We start from the raw sequence: 22,463 nt of genomic DNA, 5'->3' as shown, positions 1-22,463 counted from the left end.
TTCTATCTGTCTATCTTTCTTTCTTTCGTTCAGAGAGGAGATCGTTCCTATCCTTAGCGTATATCACACAAGTGACGGCGACGACGACGACGACGACGACGATGAATACCGAGAAAAACACTCGCGCGATATAGATAACGTAAGAATTAAACGTTGAGAAAATATAGTTGAAAAAATAATACGAGATATAGTGCACAAACGAGACGACGATGATACGATGCGTTCGTTTGAGAGCACGATGAAAGAGGAGCCACGCGCGCGAGGATTCGCGCGAGACTGTGCGCTCGTCGCGAATTCTCCGGCGCGTCGACGATCGGATAGTGAAACGCATTTGTATATGTGTAGTAATATTAGTAGTAGTAGTAGTAGTAGTAGTAGTAGTAGTAGTAGTAGTAGTAGTAGTAGTAGTAGTAGTAGTAGTAACAGCAGTAGTAGTAGTAGTGTAGTAGTAGTAGTAGAGTAGTAGTACAGTAGTGTAGTATAATAGTGGTAGTAATGTTGTAGTAATAGCAGTAGTAGTAGTAGTAAGTAGTAGTACTAGTAGTAGGGTAGTAGTAGTAATAGTAGTAATAGTAATAGTAGTAGTAGTAGTAGTAGTAATTGTAGTAAAGTAGTAATGTAGTAGTAGGAGGAGGTGTATATCTGTGCGTATATTACGAAAAGAGAGCGAGAGAGAGAGAGAGAGAGAGAGAAACGAGGAAACGCGAGAGCGCCGCAACCCGCAGCGCCGGCTGCCGGCCATCGTAACGACTAGCAGGGTAAATAGCTCTGTTCTCTGAGTGGGGGTAGAAAGAGAGAAAGAGAGAGATGGGGAAAGAAAGAGAGAGAGATAGAGGCAGACAGAGAGAGAAAGAGAGATCTCGAGAGTGCGTCGGGCCAAGTGCGCCAAGAGTGTCGTCACATCCGGTATTCGGGGTGGCGCTGCCCGACGCGCCCCCGCCCGACCCCGCCTCACCCCCTTATCCATCTCACCCTCTTTACGCTTTCTCTCTATCCTTTGCTTTGTGCGTTTGCGTGCGCGCGATAAATGCGGGCACACACGGGCTTTCAACGTTCGCGTGTTACGCTCGAGTAGGGTGCGGGAAGGGGAGTAGCGTACTACTACGTACGACGTAAGTCGATTCGAGTTGGGGCTCTCCCATGCCCGCGGAAAATTCTATCTCTTTCGCTCTCTCCTTCTCTTTCTTTCTTACTCCGTTATGAATGCCGGTATATAGATACGTTTTACGTCGTCACACTCCACGATATTCTCCACGGTCTTTCGCTTTGCAGAAGGAAATAAATATACCCGGTACCAGAGAAAATTGATTCTACGATATTAAAAGAAAAATCGTTATTCGATAGAAATGATTGGATAGTAGTAATTTTTAAACCTATTTTCATCGATGCCCCATTGATAATATTATTTATAAGCTTAGAGACGTTATAATATCGAGTTTCGATCAAATTTTTCCAAAGGTGCACGATGAATCTTTTGTTTAACAATTTGAAAGAATTTGTTCGCCGTTGATAAAGATAACGAAATAAGAGAACTATTCATTCACCAGATCTACCGAACCAATATTTTTCTACCATTTAATCTTTGGCCGATGATTCCTCGTATTCGAGGAATACGTATCCGTAATATCATTTCGTAACGCTCATCCGTTCCAAATGAAAAATCATCATCGAGAATGTATTACTTGAGCGAAGTTTCTCGTACTTCTTATATTATTGTTAGCGATGAACGACCTCGGGGCGCATAGGTTTCTACGCGTATCTACGTAGATCGGTCACGTGAGACGTGACGTCGAGGATAGCGCTCGACTGCTCACATGTTGATGGACGTCACGCGCTTGCTCGTTCTTCCTCCTCGTCGTCGACTCCTCGTCACGCGCTCCGCTCCGCTTTTCCTCCGGAACTTGATACGCGTCCGATCACCGTATACGTGTTGAAAGCATAGCTGAGCGGATTCGATATCTATGTATGCCATGACTTCAGAAATGTATGGGTTTGTACGGCGAGACGGAAAAAGGAGAGGGGGTGGAGAGGGATAGACAACGTACGACGTAGGTACGTCAGGAATCGTTTCCACGATCAGAGATATATAGAAGATCTATCGATCATGTTAAAAATTAGAAGTGAATGAATTAATAAAAGATCGTCGGTGAAGAGGTAAAGGGAAACATCAAAAAAAGAAAAAAAGAAAAATAGAGGAATTAAGAGGGAAGAAGGGGGAGGAGAAGAGAGAAGAAGAAGAAGAAGAAGGAAAAGGAGGAGGACGTTGTGGACGACGCTTGCACGTTGCAACTTTCGCGTAAACACGCTTTCGGATTACTTCCCGGCTAACGCTATCGGGGGAATTATCAATTAGAATTAATTAGCAATTAAGCCAGCCGACGGGACCAACTTGCCGTGAGTTAGTTCGTGGACTGTACGTAGAAGAGAGGGACGTAGAACGACTACTCTAGAGAGAAAGAGAGAGAGAGAGAGAGAGAGAGAGAGAAGGGAGTCGACGACTTGGATCTACCCAGACGGATTTTCATTTGACTAGATTTCGTTGGCCCAGAGCAAGAGAGAAAGAGAAAGAGAGAGAGAGAGAGAGAGAGGGGGGCTGCGCGGCACGAATAAACCGTACAATAATCTCGAGAAATTCTCTCACGGTTACTCTCCGTCGTCGCGCGTCCCTTTAATTTCAGAAATCCCGGATTACCGGCGACGAAATCGTCTCGATGAAAAAAGAAAGAGGAAGAGAGGAAAGAGGAGAAGGAGAAGGAGGAAGAGAATGAACAGAGGAAGAAAGAAAAAAATGGATGGACGAGAGTTAAAAGAAAAAAAAAAAAAAAAAAAAAAAAAAAACGAGGAAAAAAAAAGAAAGAAAAAACCTAGAAATAGAGAATGAAGAAGATTCTTTGACGACTAGATCACCGCGTTCGAGTCTTCCGTGAAAACATACCCCTCTCTACGTGTCATTTGGTATTCATCGCGTATCATAATTTCTCACGGTGTAAAAAGAACCGGTTTGTTCTCCGGTACGTATCGCGAATGTGACTCACGAATTTTCTCAAGAAGATTCCATTCCTCGTATTTCTGCCATAGGAATCTATTTCTTTTTCCCTTTTTTTTTCTGTTTTTTTTTTCTCTTCTGCTTCTTCCTCTTTTTGTCGTTCAAAAGCCCCGCTACGTATATTACGTACGAACGTTAAGTTAACTGCGCGAATGCGTATCCTTACTTAGAGATTAGAGGAAAGAAGATGCGGTGCACAAGTGCAAAAAAAGAGAGGAACTACGTTTACTACGCGTTTACCGGTGATTCACGTGTTTCTTTCGCGCGAATGAAATGTTATTTAGACGACGCAACAAAAAGTCAAGTCAACACAGCGGTGCCGCCAACGGAATTTTCTTAGAAGTAAGGCGTATCGCAATCTTTTCTGAATCGCTTTATAAAAGAAGTGTGGAAGATATGATAACGTCGCTGACGCAGTCCGGTAATAATCCTTATCGGCGGACGAGAAATGTTACGCGATGACGTCGATGATCTTGCGCGATCCTTTCTTTACGAAAATATCGAGCGGCTTCTCCTTTCGATTAATTTATAGAACCATTTATGGATTTCGACTTTTGTTGAATTTTATATGGGTGTTATTAATCGACGATTTATTAATATTCCTCGGACAAATCGAAAATTGCTTGGATTGCGGAACAAATATGAGAGAAAAAGTTATATATGTATATATATAACTTTATATATACATACATACATATCCATATACATACATGCACAAATGAGAGGAAGAGAGAGAGAAAGAGAGAGAGAGAGAGAGAGAAACAAAGAGAGAGTATGGAGGGCAACCGAGTCGTTGCCGATCGAGAACGGAAAGGGAGAGAGTATTTTTAGCGGTTACACATTGTTGTTGACTGCTTCTGGCGACATTGAACCGCGCGGACTCGCGAGACTGGCCTCTCTATAGTATAACGCAATGCCGAATAACGCGCGTTGGCACGCCTGTACGCGAGCGTTCGATCAGAATTCACAATAGGAATACGGCTACGTTTGAAAACGTAGTAATACATACTACATTCGAGGAAAATCCGCGTGTTCTAGACAATAGAGTTTAAGTTTCGATCGGATTTGTACGTACTCATTAACAATGTAACAATGTAAAAACTTTACAATCGTATTTTGCGTGTTCGTGACGTCTAGATTGACCCGAGGCTGCACGGTTCATAGTATGGGGAATCGGGTCGCGGCCGTTTTCTTAGATAAGAAAAATTCATTGAGAAGGAAGAGCCACGACGAGGACGGTTCGGAATCAAATGTACGGCACGCGTGAACGCCGAGATATCTCGCTTAATGTTCTCTCTCTCTCTCTCTCTCTCTCTCTCTCTCTCTCTCTCTCTCTCTCTCTGCTCTCAGTTCTTCTTGCGCATGATCGCTTTTGGAAAGCTTTCAAAGACAATATCTATGTATACCGAAAATGTCAAAGCGTCACAACGGCAAACAATCAATAGGGAAACAGTATATTTCGGTGCGGAGTTAATTGAACCTTCGATTATATTATTACACAAGTCACAGTGTTAATCAATTTGTCAAGTAACTTCTAAATACAAGAGGTAGAGGTAGAGGTAGAGGTAGAAAGAGATAGAGAGAGAGAGAGAGAGAGAGAGAGAGAGAGAGAGAAAGAAAGAGAACCAATAAAAAAGAAACAAAATGAAAACGATGTCCCTGTATTCCTTTGTAAAGAAAAAAAAGAGGAAAGAAAAAAAATCGTCCAATACTCGTAACGCATCACGTACATATCTGCGTATAAGCAAAAAAAAAAAAGAAGAAAAAAAGGAAAAAAAAAAAGATAAAAGGAGGAAAAAATTTTACCCCTTCTGCCGGCGCCCACATCGACCTGCCAACCAACCAGCCTAGTTTCTCCCGTCTTTTTAATCCCTGGTACTAACTTGCACACATCGACGAATGTGTGCCATGAACGGTAAGAGAGGAATGAAGAGAGGGAATAATACGACGAGAGTCCCGTCGAATAAGGGAAGAATGCTGATAGGTGATAGAGAAAGAGAGATAGAAATAGAGAATACGATATCCGAATCTCTATCGTTGGTATATAGATGAGTAAGAGTATGCGTACATGTGCGTATATGTGGGCGTATGAGCGCGCGCGCTCGAGTATGTGTGTACGTGTATGTATTTGAAAGAGAGAGAGAGAAAGAGAGAGAGAGAGAGAGAGAGAGAGAGAGAGAGAGAAGTGTGCGAGGGAGAGGAAACTGGTCGATGCGTTCTGAATGACGCAGACGCCCACGCATATTGACGCACGCACGTTCATCCTCATCGTCGACGTTGTCCTCGTCATCGGACAAGCATTCTGAAATTACCGTCTATGACCTGGCTCCCAAGCGAGCTAGATCGTTCACCGAAAGCGTCTCGTACAACGAAAATGAATCGAACGATGAATCGTGACGTAAAACGTTTTGTGCCGTCGATACCAGACGATAAAGACGACCATCTACGAATTATTCTCCACCGTAGAGAAGATCGATCGATTCTTAATTAATCTCTTTACCATCCCGATCATTACTCACTTTTTCTTCGTAAGAAATGCCTGACGTATCCCATAAGATTGAGACTTACCTGTAACAAAAATAAGAAAAAGAAAAAAATATAAAAAGAAAAAAAAAGAAAAAAAGAACTGGAATAAAAGAGATATTTAGTCAGAAGTTCTTTGAAAATTAAGATATTCTATTTAAAATGATTCATTTCTATCGGAAGGAGTAGGTATATCGAGAAATAATATAACAACGCGTCGTCTCTTATTATAAATCGAATCGTTGAAAAAGATTTGAAGGGGACACAATAGAGGGACGCGCATGTAAATTTTTCCCGACAGTCGAACAAGTATGGAGTTGCTCGGGGTCAAACAAAAACAGCGGCCCGCACCTGGATGAACGAAATCATTTGAAACAATGACTTGCAACAACACCAACGATTGTGTGTACGTCTCTCTCTCTCTCTTTATCTCTCTCTCTCTCTCTCTCTCTCTTACTCTTTCTTTCACATACATACACATATTCACCGCGCGTGCGCGTGATAAAGGCAAAGGAAAGAAGATTTTCGGCCGTTATTAATAACGATCTATTTATAACGCTCGTTCTTTTTTACATCGGCCGGCTTTTATTTGCGGAAGGTCGATTTGGCAGCGAACACTTTTGGCAGCGTTATCGAGAGAGAGAGAGAGAGAGAGAGAGAGAGAGAAAGAAAGAAAGAAAGAAAAAGAGAGAGAGAGAGAGAGAGAGAGATAGAGAGAGAACGAGGAGGGGAACAGCGCCAGCGTATCGCGAATAGGACAATGATCTCTCGAAGGCAAGCCTGCTGGCTGTTAAGCTACACCCGATGATCCTTTGCATCGATCGGCACAAAAGCAGGAGGATAAGAGTAGAGGTGCAGCACCACCGTTGCCGATGCACCGTGGCGCACCACCTGGACCCTGAGATTGATCTTCGCCTTCTGTGCTCATCCTCTCTTTCTCTGTTTCTACCCCCACTTCCCTCCATTGAGTCCCGACGTTTTTCCCTCCAGCTTTCTCGAACAGCGCGTTTATATATCTGTGCAATATAACCCTTCGAGAACGCATCTGCCACCTTGTGCCGCGTGCTCGGCTCGTGCCACGAAGAACTCGATAATCTCTTAGCCATCGATGTTTCGAAGAGTCGATTACCACTCCTCCTCGTTCAATTCGAACCGATCTAGCCATGTTCTCAACGCAATTTAATCTAATATGCATGAATGAAATAACTGAAAAGCGATTAGATACGCGTCCTACGAGATATTTCGTTGTCGATATTCTTTAGAAATGATTCGAAGAAAAAACAAAAAAAAAAAGAAGGAAGGGAAGGGAAGGGAAGGGAAGAGAAGGGAGTCGTCTACTCGACAGGTGATACGACTTCGATGCTACGAAGAGATTATCTTCGACTCGAATACGACTTCTTTTTGTTTGGAAAAGGATTTTTGCGATGTAGTCAATGTCGGTCGAATGTCTTTCGGAATGATAGTGAGAAGAGGAAAAGAGTTGGATGTCGAAGGTGTTGGCAAAAAAGAGAAAGAGAGGGACAGAGAGAAAGAGAGAGAGAGAGAGAAAGGGAGAGAGCGAAGACACAGCGCGAGAAGAAGCGAGAAAGAAAGAGAAGAGAAGGCAGGGAGGCTTAAGCAGGGGGCAGCAGGTGATGCGCCAGGTGGAGGACGACGGCGCGTGCGCCGTTTTGCCCCCCGTCTTCCGGTCACGTGCCCTAGTCCCAACCCCTCGCTTCTAGCCCCCTCCTTATACTCAGTCGAGCCTCGAGTCTCTCTTCTCTTTCTCTCTTTTTCTTCATCCGAAGAGAGTGCACCTTCCTCCTTTTTCTCCTTCGATCGATCTACTCGACCTTTCCCCCGAACTTTCTTATCAAATCTGTCTTATTTGTTTATTTTGCCGACGGCACAAGTTTTCCACGTAATATTTTCCGTAGAGGCGTTGACGAATACGTTGATTTTTCCACATCCATAGACACACGCGCGCGAATTACTGATGATTCTCTCGAATATTTCGGCGGAAACAGCAGTTGCTAGCGCGACAGTCAAAAAGATTAAAAAGAAAGAAAGAGAGAGAGAGAGAGAGAGAGAGAGACAGAGAGAGAGAGAGAGAGAGAGAGACAGGATAGGGGCAAAAAAAAAAAAAGGATAAAGTTCCGACGACCGTACGACTGTCTGCACGGTGTCGATTATCTTTTGTATTTATTTGGCAGGGCTTTTATTGCCTCTCCACCACCACCACCACCACTACCACCACCATCACCACCACCTCCTCCTTCTTCTCCTCCTCCTCCTCCTTCTGCTTCTCCTTCTGCTACTCTTTTTTCTCTCTTGTCCTAACGCAATGGTACGAAGGGTGAACGAACAAACAGGAAGTCAGATAACCATCGACCCCTGCGCTCGATGCCTTCGAGAAACGAGTGCTCTCTTTGCAAGATCCCTTCAAAGAGTCACTACGTATGTACATACTACTTACTTCTTTACGGAAAAATACTCGTGTTGGCGAACACGTCGGTAAGCAGAGATCGTTTCCGATAAGCCGATACGCTCACGATGATCGGTCCCACGATATTTCGACGAGTATTTAGAAAATTAACTTCGACATTAGAGCCGACAAAAGAGAACTAACTACTGAATAAAGCTTTGAAACATCCACGGATACGTACACGCAACCCAGAACACATATACATATTTACCACGCACTCTATTTCGCATTTTCAAAGAGATCACGCGTGGATAGCGTGAAAAGGCTGCACCTACAAATGGATGAATAGCTACGACCGTAGTTTCATAGTAAAGCTTAGAGCGAACGAGAATGTATCTATTATTTTGTTTTCAAAGGGAATCTCTACCTCGCCGTTTGGACCTTTTAATTAATGCGATAGACGAATTATGAGAAACAATTAATTCTACGTTGATCGTGCGCGAGACAGAGAGAGAGAGAGAGAGAGAGAGAGAGAGGGAGGGAGAGAGAAAGAAAGAGAGAGAGGGAGAAAACAAGAAACAGATTAAAAGAACAATGGAAATTTTAAGAAAGATCTCGATATTTATTATCAGATATCTCTACTACGATAATATTCGAGATATCGGTCCAGATAACGGTATAGACCGCGTGAAAATTCTATATTCGAAAATTCGTGAAACGCTTAGAGAGCGTAGACTGGATTTACCGGATCTACATCGTGCTCCGCGATACAACAGTATCAGATGCCAGGACCTTTTGTGCTTAGCTCGTGTCTAGTCGTTAGTGAAAAAAAATACTCTCCGGTGATAGGAGCTTGGATGATAGCATCAGACGAGTCTGGTGAAAATCCTATTCCCTTCTTCTTAGCCGGCCATTTACGTCATACCGTAACCATGTATATCTTATTATCGTATATCTAATTTTATCAGGCACACGGCGATGTTCGTGGTAATCGTTGAACGAATTGCCGGACAGTTAAAGGGTTCCACATTCTCAGATCTTCTTCGATTAAATAAAAGGGGTTAGAGTAAAAATAATTTGAGTAGTCATCGGTCATCGAACCAAAGAGACAATAAAACGAAGATGAAACAATCGTGTCGAGAACGTCCTCGAAAGAAGCCAGCTCTGTTCTCCTTGTGGTTTCATAAGGAACGTATGTGTATCTATGCGTATGCATGCGTATAGATAGGTACATACATTCACGATGTCTGTCTGTCTGTATGTCTGTCTATCTTTCCAGCTGATGGATGGCCACGTGCCACGTGCGTGTCAGCTGCAATACGACGACGAGAACTTGGGCTCTCTTTGGAGGAACGTGTACGAACGCTTAAAGGAAGCTAACGCAGCGTGGCTGGGCCACCTTCGGCGATATTATCGAAAGAATGGTAGAAAGAGAGAATAAAAAGACGAAAGGAGAAAGGATGAGAATATAGGGTGGATTGAGAGTGGACGGGGGAGGGGAGGAAAAGGAAAGAGAAAAAAAAAAGTGATTGCGAACGGAGCTGGAAGGGAACGCGAGCGACTACCTGCGTTCGATTCTTCCTTTCTCAACATCAGAAGAATTTCTTCGGAAGAAATCTTAGATAGTATGCTCTGGCACAATGCCGAGAAATCGCTTAATCGAGAGCAGATGCTACTACACCGCGAATCGAACGAAGAGAAAGGTATCTTAAGAAGGAAGAGGGTAGAGGGAGAGCAGAAGAAGAGTATAGTGTATTCCTTTGGTCCCGTGTCGCGAAAGAAATACATTAATTTCGTCGTGTTTAAAGAGCCAGACAGATGTTCGCCTCGAAAGAAAAGTCGGAAATCGTGTTCTTTCGTCCGTGAACCAGACAAAACTAATTTTTCTATTGCGTCAGCTACACGTCCATTGTTCGGTTCGATGTATCCAGTTATAATCCTACGAACTTGCTCGCGCGATCGTTATCATCCAAAAATCTTAACCGATAAATACCGTCCCCAACATCGCTCGACGATTGAATCCGCGTTTGCGAAAGCAATTTAGAAACGAAACCCTGCGGGTATTAACGTCGATTTCAGTATACGGAACGTTAGAAATATCTGCAAGAATCGAAGAAGAATCGTTCGTTTTGTAAAGTAATATCGTTGTTACGCGAAGATACTATTTCAATAATATCTATATCGCGTGCGGGTCGTTCTACGTTGGTCGTTTATAGGAACGTTAATTTATACGTTGTATATATCTTATTCTCTTTTAATCATTAAACACAAATAAATGCAAACATTGAAAATGTGTATGCCCTTACAATTAATATTGATCGTAATTTATCTATCGATCTCTTTCTCTCTTCGAACGTACACGTACGTACGTACCTACGTATATACGAAGAGCCGACGAAGAGCAGCTGTCACTTAAGTCACGAGGTGTCTTACCATTGCGAACGCATCGATACATGCATCGACAATCCGATATCAAGCTGCTGCGAGATGACTAGACGAAAGACAGACACCGTCCAAACGTCTACCCCTATCATCGTCATCGATAATCATAATTGCTACTCTCCTGCATAAAATGGCCAGATGTACTCTAATATATGTTATAGAGAATATTATTCTATTCAACTTTTTATATTCTTTATTTTTTGTTTTCAATTTTCAATAATACCTCTCTAACGTCGAAGACAAGTTAAATCGACGGTATCGATCGATATCGATATGAAGGGATGAAAAGTTGCGAACCATTTCATTTTCTATCTGAATTCATTTCCTTTCGGAATAGAAAAAGTCTTTTTCTTCGTCGCAGCTGTATCAACGATTCGCGATCTATGAGAAAAGAGGAGTAGCAGAGGAATAATGATGCAGGTTGAACTCGTCATCTCGAATTCTATCCTCGTTTGGCAAATATTTCCTTGGAAGTTCTCTCTATCTATCTATCTTTTTCCCTCTCCCTCTTTCTCAGCGGGACGTACATTCTGTGTTCTTCTTGAGTCGCCGACGAAGAAAAAAAGAAGAAGAGGAAAGAAGAGGAGAAGGAGAAGGAGGAGGTGGAAGGAGATAGAGAGGTTTGGGAAGGAAGGGGAAATCGAAGGAAACACATGTCAGGAAGGCTCGTGCCACGACGATCTAAGCTGTATCTCTGGCTAAGTTGCAGCTGCCCCTGAACCACTGCCGCAAAGCTGGCTCACCAGCATAGGCGGATAGTCGACGATGCCTCGACGATGCCTCGGCAATGTCGATGAACGCACAAACGGCAGAAGGGAGCCGTGTCTCGTCTTGGGCCCACCACCACCAGCGGTCTGCTATGCGGCTGACCCGATAATGGAGCGAGCCGAAAAACGAACCTGACTTTTAATATTCGTGTTGCGCACCTGGAATCGAACTCTATATCGACAAGAAAAAGAACCAGTGCCTTCTTCTTCCTTCTTTTTTTTCTTCTCTTTCTTTATGTTTTTCTTTTCCTTTTCTTTCTTTCTTTCTTTTCTTTTTCTCTTTCTCTTTCTTTCCCTTTTTTTTTCCTTTGTTAATTAAAAGTTGAATTAAAAAGGTATTGACTTTTATATCTCCTTCGATGATAACTCGATGAAATTTTTAAACAATCTCACTAATATACAAGAAAAGTGATCTTTCCGTTCGACTTAGCATCCAAACTAAAAGTCGGAAATGGAGGATGCATCATACGTGAAAGGGAGCGACAGCTGCTCAAATAACCTAAGGTCCAAAGTCTAAGCAAAGTCGAGAAGCGTGTTCGACGAAGACACTCAAGTTCTTTCTCTCGCTCACGCGAACGGTGCCAAAAGTGGTCGCCAGCTTGGTAGTTAGCGGTGATCATTGTTGTCTATCTTAGAGTGAACGAGGCGAATAACGACGACGATTCTACCGTATAATCAATAGAGAAATTTCAGGAAATTGATTACACGGTAGACATGTATTTTAAGCGATGGTCATCGAAAATCAGGTCTCCCTTTGAACGAAAAATCAATTGACGATAGTTCAACGCGACGTTTAAATTGAGAACCTGTGGTGCTGATATATTTTGGCAGCAGGGTGGCGAGCGAGCGAATAAGAGAGAAAGGGAGAGACAGAGAAGAGAGAAAGAGAGAGAAAGATAGAGAGAAAGATAAAGAGGGAGAGGGAGGGAGAGAGAGAGAGACACGGAGAAGAGTGGCACGCCTGGCTGGACAAATTCGATCGTTGTCGAGCGTTTGACGGCTATTGGGCAGAGAGATATATTCAGTTACCAGGCTTAACACGAGCCCCGCGTCGTAACACGATAATTGGTCGCTCCTTCGTCTTCTCCGAAGAACCCACAGAGCTACGAGAGCGGCAAACGACCAACAACGACTCGACTCTTTTGTACCCCCCAGTGACTTTTTCAGCCATTTCGTTGGCTAAACATCGGACATTCACCACTTTGTTCACTGTCCATCGATTCTCTATTTCTCTCTCTCTCTCTCTCTCTCTCTCTCTTTCTCTCTCTGTGTGTCTATCTCTTTCTACCTTTTTGACGATCACAGAAAAGTTAATAATAATGATCACACTCTCGATGGTCATTAATGAAGAAAAGTTAAGTCGCTCTGAAATATCCCAAGAGGCAGATAAAGCATCGAACGTTTTGTCTTCCTTCCAAATGTCACTTTCGCGAGTTATTTTGTCCTCGAGGCTTCTCATGTTCTTTCCTTAAGAAGAATAACTCTTTCTCTGTCTCTGTCTCTTAAACACGATACTCGCACTTACTTAGCACGGTCCAACGTCATTTCCTATTGGTGGCTAAAGACTTGAGAGGAAAAGCGATGGCAAGGGAGAAGATGGAAGAAGACGAAGACGAAGACGAAGACGAAGACGAAGACGAAGACGAAGACGAAGACGAAGACGAAGACGAAGACGAAGTAGAAGAAGAAGGAAGAAGAAGAATAGGAAGGAACACTTAACCATCGTCACGTCTAATGCGCGTCAAAAGGTTGCCGCCGTCGTTGTCGTCCTCATCTTCGTTGTCTTCATCTTCGTCGTCATCATCGTCGTCGTCGTCGTCGTCGTCGTCGGTTTTCTCCCACCGACACCCGCCAGTTATTTAACGTTGTCCCATCCAATGAAGATGCCACTGACGAGATAACCGCTGAAAAATATCGGCCTCGACGACTTCGAAGGGTCTACTCCTTCGTACGACAATACGACAGAACGAAAAGACTAGAGAATTTTCGTATATCCTTTGGTCTCTCGCGAATAGGGGAGAACAAACGGAAAAGGAAGAAAAAGGAAACCGGCGAAGGGATTAAAAGGATCGCCGAAGGGGTGTTACTAAAGATGGCTTGACATTTCGACCACCCCTCACGCGTTTAAACCGAGACGCCCATCTGCATGCATGCTCTCCATCATTCTCTCTCTCTCTCTCTTTCTCTTTCTCTTGTAAATTCTCTTTGAACTGTAACAATTCTACGAAAATTCTTAAATCTCGATTCTTCTTAATTCATCTCCCTTAACGAAAGGAGAAATGTCGATGACAAGAAAATCGGAAAACGTCGAAGCGAGAACAACCCACGGAAAGGTCGTTACCGTTGGAAAGCTTGGAGATTATTCCGGGGCGGACGTCATTTCCGCGTGGGCGTGTGCCCTCGAAGGGTGGAAAGGCGAAAAGGAGACGAGGGGAATGGTGCCCCGCCGTCTCGCGTAGGGTTCTCTCGCTCTCTCTTTCTCTTTCTCCCCCCCCTCTCTCTCTATTACTCCCTTTCTCTTCTCACCCCTCTCGACAAGTTTGGACTCGTCGTCGATCGGCAGACTCGACAGCTGGGATGGATTTTTGGAATTCCAGGTGGTACTCATTTCGTACGGTCTTCCACCGAAATTTACTTCAACAACATGCCGTCCCTCGGGAGGAATAGAATATATCTTTTAAACATCCTTCAAAGTTCTCGATGAATCAAGGATCGTTGCATATAACGAATCTAAAAATCTATTATGGAATTAGCTGCAGTCTACATTTAAATCGGGTATTAGGAAGATACGTTCTCGCGGATAGGTCGGTCCACTGGTTGACATGATCGTTGCAGCATGAAACGTCTACGCACATCGATAAACTGAAAAGAAAGAGTACGAGAAAGAGAGAGGAGAAAAAGAGGAGAGAGAGAGATAGAGAGAGAGAGAGAGAGAGAGAGAGAGAGAGAGAGAGAGAGAGAGCCAGAAAGAAAGAGCTATAGATATACATATTTTTTTCATCCGCAGTAGCGAAGGGCGCCCCAGAAACGGGACCCAGAGGGTGCATCGGAATCGTAGGTCCGAGGGTAACAAACGCGAGTAAAATGGATAAAGGCTACACCTGGCCTCCGGATGGTCGACGGCGGCACGCGCTGCTTCTCCCTTTCTCCTCTCTCCTTCTCTCTCTCTCTCTCTCTCTCTCTTTCTCTCCCTGCCCGCGGATAGGTCTCGTTTCTCCCCCTCGAGTGTACACACCTGCCCCTCACGGACACGTATGCACGTCGCGTTACGACTGTGCGCACGGCTAGGGTCGTAAATGCACACGGATTACTCCCGGCAATGCCGATGCTCGTGGAGAAAGGGAGACGCAGTGCCGCAGTTAGAACCCTCGAGATCCTTCCTTCGACTATTTTTCTATTTCTTCTCTTGCCATCTCTTATATTCGCGACGTTGTCTCCAACGGTATCGTCCAAAAATCAAATGAAAAAATTCCAAATCACGATTCCCTTCGAGCGAACATATATAAATTTCGAATCAAATGTAGAACGAATAATAATTATCGTCGATAATCATAATTATAATCCGAGAACGATCGAGATTACAGGAGTCAGAATTCGAAGTTAATTTCGTTTGGCGTTTTCGAAAAAAAAAAAGAAAAAAAAAAGGAAACAAAAAAAAAAGGAGCAAGATCGTTTTACCAACGAGCCGTTGATCGCAGAGTTTTCCAATTTTATCGGAAAACCATTTTATCCGTAGAATAAGAATAGTATTCATCGGCACGATACGGCCCTGACGATGAGAGCGAGAGCAACAGACAGAGCGGAAAGTTCGGAGAGCAGAAGGCTAAAAGCCGGCTGCTGCCACTGTCGGGAGCGTGGCTGATGGTCTCTCTCTCTCTCTTTCTCTCTTATTGCCGCTTCTGTTACTCTTAGCCTCTGTCTTCCGTCTCTTCCTCTTCGCCTGGAACTTTGTCTTTGTTTCGTGGAGATGCGCCCTTAATCCCTTCTATGGTACGCGTCACTGGCGAAGTTAACACCTTCCCTTCATCCTCCCACTCTCTCTCTCTTTCTTTCTCTCTCTCTCTCTCTCTCTCCATCTTCTTCGAAACTTACCGAAAGGATTCCGCGTCGCGGCCCGCGACACCGAGAATTACTTTGCCTCGCCGAATTTAATCTTCCTTCGACGAAACGCCACCAAGAGTGAAGGATAGACTTCTCTAAATGGCTCGAAGCAGGTAGACCGAGGAGTAGAAGAAGAAAAAGGAAAAGAAAAAAAAAATTGAACGGTCTCGGCGGTCAACAACGGCTAATCTTCTCCCTCGTTCCACCCTCTCCTCCGCAACCTGATTAATTTACAAAGTTTTCGCGATATCGAGCCAGGAAATCCGTTACGAAAGCGTGAAATTCGAGTGACACCGTAAAACGTAGTCTGTCCAGAACGAAAAGAGGATCGGCATTGGCAAAGGACGAGAACGTGGACAATGAGATGAGGTCGCAGGTACGTCAGAGTAATCGATGGACGACCGCATTATTAAAACTTTCTACGCGGGAACATGGACCGATTGTTTCGCACCAGTAATGTTCGTGCTTGGGTTTTCGACGTTGGAAACGGTATTATCGCGACGTAATAATGAGCAGAGGGTTCCCTAATGACCATTTTCCGTGGCAGATGCAGGTATAGAGAAAGAGAGAAAACGAGAGTGAGAAAAAGAGAGACAGAGAAAAGCAATTCGCATCGTGACCCAACGTGTCTACAGAATCGACGTCGTCTTCGTTGATTATTATTAACACGATTTCGATTTCGAGGGCGGAAAGGTTGGAAAAATGAGAAGAACAGATGGTCGTGAGGGATGAAAGGGCACGTGCATCTCTAGGATTATTCTTGAATTTCTCGAAAAGGATAATTGGAGATCTGTCCTCGATAGACACCCTCTATTCTATTCTATATACTTAGATATAAGTCGATGTCAAGTTGATAACGAGTTCGATGTTATATGACTCAACGTTAAACGATGCATAGTCGAATTTATTTATTTTAAATCATTCGTGCAAATTGTACGCTAACATTTATGAGATTGCAAGACTATAATTTGCGATGAAAGATATGCTCGGAAATCTATTCGCATTTTCTTCGTCGAACGTTTAAGAATTTCTGAGATACTTGTAAAAATTGAAGATACCGATAAATGTAGTTCGGCGATAAACGAAAATGAAAATGTCTCGACGTAGACGATTCCTCGTTCGAGAAGAGTTTAAATTCAAAGTCGAACGAACGTCGATACGAGATACGAGTTCGGCTTAAAATGTCCGCCGGAAACGATGGAGGCACGGAGTCGTTAAGCGTTTAACGATCGCTCGGCCCGTGCGCGGCACCGTGCATTCGAATTTTCTTTCTTCCGTCGATGGGAAAGACGATACGCTCTTCTTTTTATATACTCGAAGCGCTTCCTACGTTTGCATTAACGCGAATTTATGCTTAAAAAGTTTGTTAATACAGGTGTAAACGATTTCGCAAAATCTTATTGGATTTCGTAACAACTGTCTTTTATCCTCTTTCACAGAGTTATACATTTATAGTCACACGACCATAAGCCGGGTCTACCTCTATCGTGTTTTCATAAAACTACGAAAAGGGGAGGACACGATCGTAAAGAAGAAATACTACCATCGAGATCGGTTTGTAGGTACCTACATACATATATTGTTTCATGCTTTCTCTCTCGTTCTCCCAGTGGCAGAAAACTACGTTATATTGGGCCGTGGTCGATTTGCATGTACGCAATAACTGCGTTTATCGGCAAATAACGCGGTGACGATTATTCGAGACGTCCGTCAAAGCACGAAACCGACCCGGTGCCATCGGCCGTCATGTTGCGCTACCGCCAGTACGAGTTCGACTCGTGACTTCGAGAAAGATAGGCACAGTTTATTGCGCGTATTTACGATACCCGCTTTTACTCGAGGAACCGCAATGACTTCGCGCCATGCACAAAAGTCGCTGGATGTGTGTGTGTGTGTGTGTATGAGAGAGAGAGAGAGAGAGAGAAAGAGAGAAGAGATTACGGTCGCGTCGAATCCAATGTTTTCAACCTCGATTCATAATTTATTCAACAACTCTAGACAACCACCAAGAGATCCGTTGCGATAGTAGCTCCGATAATACGTACTTACATAGGTGCTTGAGAACTAACAAAATTGTCGATTCAACGATGGCCCGTAGATATCCGAACGAAATAAAGTCGATTTTTCTAAACGATAAATGCGCGATACACGCACGATCGCCCGTTTGGAAAACGATGAAAATTCCTTTCACGAGAGGCAGAGTTGAAAATACCCGCGGTGAATATCCGATACACTGACCTCGCATTTGTTTGGCTGCCTATTCCTCCCCTTAGTCGTCTATTCCATAAGCTGAAAGCGGGAACAGCTCTAGCAATAACGAATGAAAAAGCAGGACGACAATCGGAAAATTGTGCCATCTGGTCGAAAGCTGCGTGCACACCGAACAATGTTCGCATTATCCTCTTCTCCACGTCGGCTAGAAAAGAATCGTATGACGAGGCGAATGCTAGGCGCACGAGACACGAGACACGCGAGTCGACGAGTCATCGGATGACTGCGCATCCTTTCGAGCGCACGTTGTTTCCGATTTATCACGACGTTTCGTGAAAATTCTAGAGCTATGTGTTCAAGCCGCGTATACATCCACGACAAATCCGATGTTTATACGACGATAGGACGAATACGAATAAACGTCGATACGAATAAACTTTTGCTTGTTCTCTTAGAAAATGAAACTATTAACGTTGTATCGTTACAAGCTACTTTCGTTCCTTTGTTTCTTCCCTTGTATTTATTTTTCTTTTGCGTCAAACGAAATCATGGATCATATTTCTGAGAGTATCGATGTCCTTTCATTTTTCCACGATTATCCTCGATTTTAAGTATCTATGATCACGAAGAGAAACTATCAAGGAATTGAGAATATAACGAGTTTTAGAAAATGTATCGAATCTATTGGGAGTTCGCGTAGTGATAGAAAAATTTGCAAAAAGAAAAAAAAAAAGAAATAAATAAATAAAGGACGTGATTACCTGAATAAACGGCACCCTCGTCTTTACTTGGAATCGCTCGTGAATCACGATCTTGGAGAAGAAAGATTCGAGGTAAACGTTTTAACAGAGATGAATGGTGTATAACGAAGAGAACGAATGTCGAAATACCAGAACTCGTTAAAATATATATCGTGCCCACGCGTTTCGATCCATTTTCGGAGATTGTACGTCGTCAACGTCTTCGTCGGCGTTCTCGTCGTCGTCGTCGCCGTCGTCGTCGTCGTCGTCACCACCATCGCCGTCGTCGTCGTCGTCGTCGTCGTCGCCATCGTCTAGACTCGTTGCAGACGTGACCTAAGGTGTGGATTAATTTTAGCAGTATTTTGTTTCGTCTTCTCTTCGGTGCTCGTCGCGGAGTCAGCCGGACGCTCTCTAAGAGCCTCATAATCCGTTCTGGTATTCCAGAATACTTGACGCACCTCGTATTTCGAGTGAAAACGCGCGCGCCCTGACGCCAAAACCGCGTTCGAGTGGTAAGCATCCATCAAAAAAAGACTTGTCCCGATACCGAATGAAAAGAAGGTTGCGTCAAACGATAAACGTCCACCTTTCCAGCACCTTTTCGCAAGAAAATACTACTACGAATCTTATAAAAGCGCATAATTCGTACGTACGTACGCACGCACGCACGCACGCACGCACGAACGCACGAACGAACGAACGCAGGCACAGTATTTCCTCCTTCTCCTCGAGAGAAGGTAATAGGAAACCATCCAAGAGTGCGCGTGGTTACGAAAGACGCTTTTAATTACATGGTCTGGGGCTTCTCGGCACCTGCGAAAAGGAAAGCGACTTACGGAATGCGACCATCGTTTTAGCACTTCTTTGCAAACGATACCTATGCTCCGAATAAATAAGTGCTCTCTTTGTTTTGTCTTTTTTTTTTCTATATATAAAAAAAGAAAAATATAAGCTCGAGGATTAAATTAATCGATGGAAATTCGTTCGATTGTTATTATTATTATTTTCTTTTTCTTTCTTTTTTTTTTTTTTTGAATTGATAAATGAAGTACAGAATGTGAGGAGTAGAACGTAAAAGGCTTAGGGAAGATAGAGACAACGTGAAACGAAGAGAAGAGATTACATGGGGAGGAAAGAAAGAGGAAAAGAAAAGAGAGAGAGAGAGAGAGAGAGAGAGAGAGAGAGAGAAGTGGATGACGTTGACCTCAAACGAGGCGACCGGCAGTTGGTGGTGCAGGAAGGGAGGACGCGACGCCGCGCGCCGCGACGCTGACGCACTGTGTATATTTGGCTGGGCTCTGCCACGTCCGATTCGTAGCGGGCTTCTTTCCGCGCACGCTAGATAACTACCGTGCACTAGTTTTTTCGACCCATTGCTTCCTATTCATCAGTGATTCTATATAGTTGAATTGCCCTCGACTCGAATCAAATGCAAGAGAAATCTTACAAGCGATTCTCGTTCGATAATTGACCCTAAACGATCTACTATTTTCTTCTTTTCGGTTATAAACGGATCTCTTTCCTCTTTCTTTCTTTCTTTTTTTACTGCAAATGGGTCGTAATTTTATGACTCGAAATATGTTCGTTCGATCTCGAATAAAAAGAGTTAACTGTTGGTTCGCAACAGAAGAGAAAGAGACAAAACAAGAAATGGAAAAAGAAAAAAGGAAGAGAGAGAAAGAGAAAGAGAGAGAGAGAGAGAGAGAGAGAGAGAGAGAGAGACAAAAGGAAAAGTAGTTAAAGTTTGAGAAACTTTGGACAACGACGAAACGGTTCAAGTCGAAGAGGGGCCGAGACTAAAAGCAAGAAGAAAGTCGTGGATCTTCTTTCCTCTAGGAGGAAGAAGCTTCACCACCGGGTTCTATCTTCGAACATTTATGGTCAGATTTCGTTTGCGGCATGACGATACTTCCGGCGTACACGCAAGAAAGGCGACTTCGATGAGCTATAGCATACCTACGTTCTATCGAATTTTGTTCTCTGTTTAAAAGACCGTATAATCAAATATGGAACTTTCGCTATTTTTTTTCTTTTTTTTTTTTTTTTTTTTTTTTTACGAGACCAACGAATGCAGAATCGCTATAATCTGCGTTATCGTCATTTATTATAGAAAAAAAAGAACAAAGGTACCATCAAAATTACGTTTCGTGCATTACGAGAATCAGAGATATTTGAAGTAGAACTGTTTCTAACAGCGAGATCGAATTCGTATTTTAAAAAAACAGAAAAGACGAAGAAAAAAGAAAAAAGAAAAAAGAAAAAAAAAAAAGGAAAAAATAAGCGACACGCTATCTGAAACGTTCCTCTGAAAATTTTTATACGTCCACACCTTGTATTTTTCCGTATAGGATACAAGAAAAGTATGTAGAGCGTCGCTATCGTAATTGAGAAAATTTTCGAAATATATATCAAAATCATTTTACTCACCGACTGAAGCTCGTGTCAGAATTGGCGTGTTGCTGGAGCCTCGTCAGTTGGAAGATGTGTCCTCCACCTTCGTCGCCTCCACCCCCGGATCCATTCCAGACCTCTCCGCCACCCTCGGCCTTCATCGCTACACATTTCGAAAAGTTGTAATTAATATTTCTCTAGACTCGCGTCGCGATGAAAAGAAAGTAAGATTTTCGAAAAGGACGTCGACGAAATTTTGTCTCTTTTTTTTTTTTATTCGCGATATCATTCGACGAGCTAAAGAGAAATAGACCGTAAGAATCGTAATGGCAAAGATCTATGGCAAGGACGAGATAGAAATTCAAAGGAGAAGCACCACGGATAATTCCGGTCTTTAAACCGAACGAACGTCTCCACCTGCCTTCGTCGCCTCTTCTTCTCTTTCAGTCTTTCCTCGCACCGACAATATAAACTTTTCTTTTATTTTTCTCACGATCTTTACATCCCTCGTAGCTCTAATTTCCTCTAACTTTTTCCTCGCTTATCCCCACCTCTTACGTCTAGAGAGGCCGAGCTCTCCTTCGAGCTCGTGCCTCTTTTTTCGGTTCGAAGAAAACGAAGCTCGTTTGAATAGAAAAGAAAAGGTGCGCATTAGTAATTCTGAGCCGCGTACTGCGTTCCGGTAAACGATAAGTACGTCGTACGTGAGCCTGTTTATAGTGGAAATATTCTGCGTTCCATCGCGTTAGAGAAAGAGAGATAGACAGACTGAGACAGACAGACAGACAGACAGAGAGAGAAAGAGAGAGAGAAAGAGAGAGAGAGAGAGAGAGAGAGAGAGAAATAGAGAAGTAAGTACACTTCTTACGCCGTACTCTTACGGATATTTATGTGGAAACGTACGTGAGTAGCATGTGCAGTTACCGCTAGATCGCGGAACTCGTTCCCCGTGAAAATCGTCAGCGTTAATAAAAATTCACGCTTTGACGAGCCCGAGCTTTTACTACCTTGTCACGCTCCTTACGAATGCGTCTCGAACGACGCCGAGGAGGATCCGTGCAGTTACTAGAGGCTATCTCTTGGTAAAACTCGATGCATGTAAAGTTACGCGGACGTCGTGTCTTAATTTACGCCTCCGTAGAAACGAAGCCATGATTTAAATCGATTTCCGAGAATGAGCGTGCCACGAGAAATCTTACGAGATCTAATGTATCCCCAATAAATATTCCTTTTAAAGCTATTATTTGCCGTACGAATAAATGATCGTACCTATTGCTAAATCCATCCATTCCTGTTATTCGTACTGATAAAAGAAAAAAAAAAAAAATAAAATAAAATAAAGGAAAAAGAAAAAGAAAAAGAAATATCAACTACTTGGTCATCGATACTCTCTTACTTCCGCCTCGCGTCGTCTCTCATCCGTAGGAGTTTCGATCGGTATTGGACGATAAACGAAAAGAGATTTTGGACGGCAGCCACCGGCAGGCCGTTCGTTTTAACCGGAGAAAGGAGTAGTACTCGCGGAAGGAGTATAGGAGGAGGAGGAGGAGGAGGAGGAGGAGGAGGAGGAGGAGGAGGAGGAATAAGAAGAGGAAGAATCCGTGCAGAAAGACGGAAGAGATAATATATCGATCTCGAAGAAAGAGACTTTCGTCCGTCAGATTGCAGACTCTCTTTTATCGGACCGCTCAATCAGATCGGGCATGATCGACCGTTCGTCCTATTGGCAGAGCGAGGCCTTCTATCTGGAGCGGGCATCCACCCACACACTCTCTTTCTCTCTCTCTTTTCTTTTTCTTTCTTTCTCCGTCCCTGTTTGAGACCACCCTTCCAAG

At 43.4% G+C, this 22,463-nt stretch overlaps 1 protein-coding gene across 5 annotated transcripts in view; it reads right to left on the bottom strand.

Moving 5' to 3' along the window:
* Window positions 1–22,463, bottom strand: part of LOC122637984 (serine/threonine-protein phosphatase 4 regulatory subunit 1-like) — a 114,289-nt gene that overhangs the window by 71,087 nt on the left and 20,739 nt on the right. For all 5 annotated transcript variants that reach the window (XM_043830570.1, XM_043830571.1, XM_043830569.1 and 2 more), the window contains one exon: window positions 20,665–20,791. In XM_043830570.1, the coding sequence (XP_043686505.1) occupies window positions 20,665–20,791 (127 nt within the window). The remainder of the gene's footprint in view (window positions 1–20,664; window positions 20,792–22,463) is intronic.

The sequence above is a fragment of the Vespula pensylvanica genome, chromosome 2 (genome assembly GCF_014466175.1).
Source record: "Vespula pensylvanica isolate Volc-1 chromosome 2, ASM1446617v1, whole genome shotgun sequence".
NCBI lineage: Eukaryota > Metazoa > Arthropoda > Insecta > Hymenoptera > Vespidae > Vespula > Vespula pensylvanica.
Note: the sequence above shows the minus strand (reverse complement) of the source record. Positions and strands in the feature narration are given on the sequence as shown.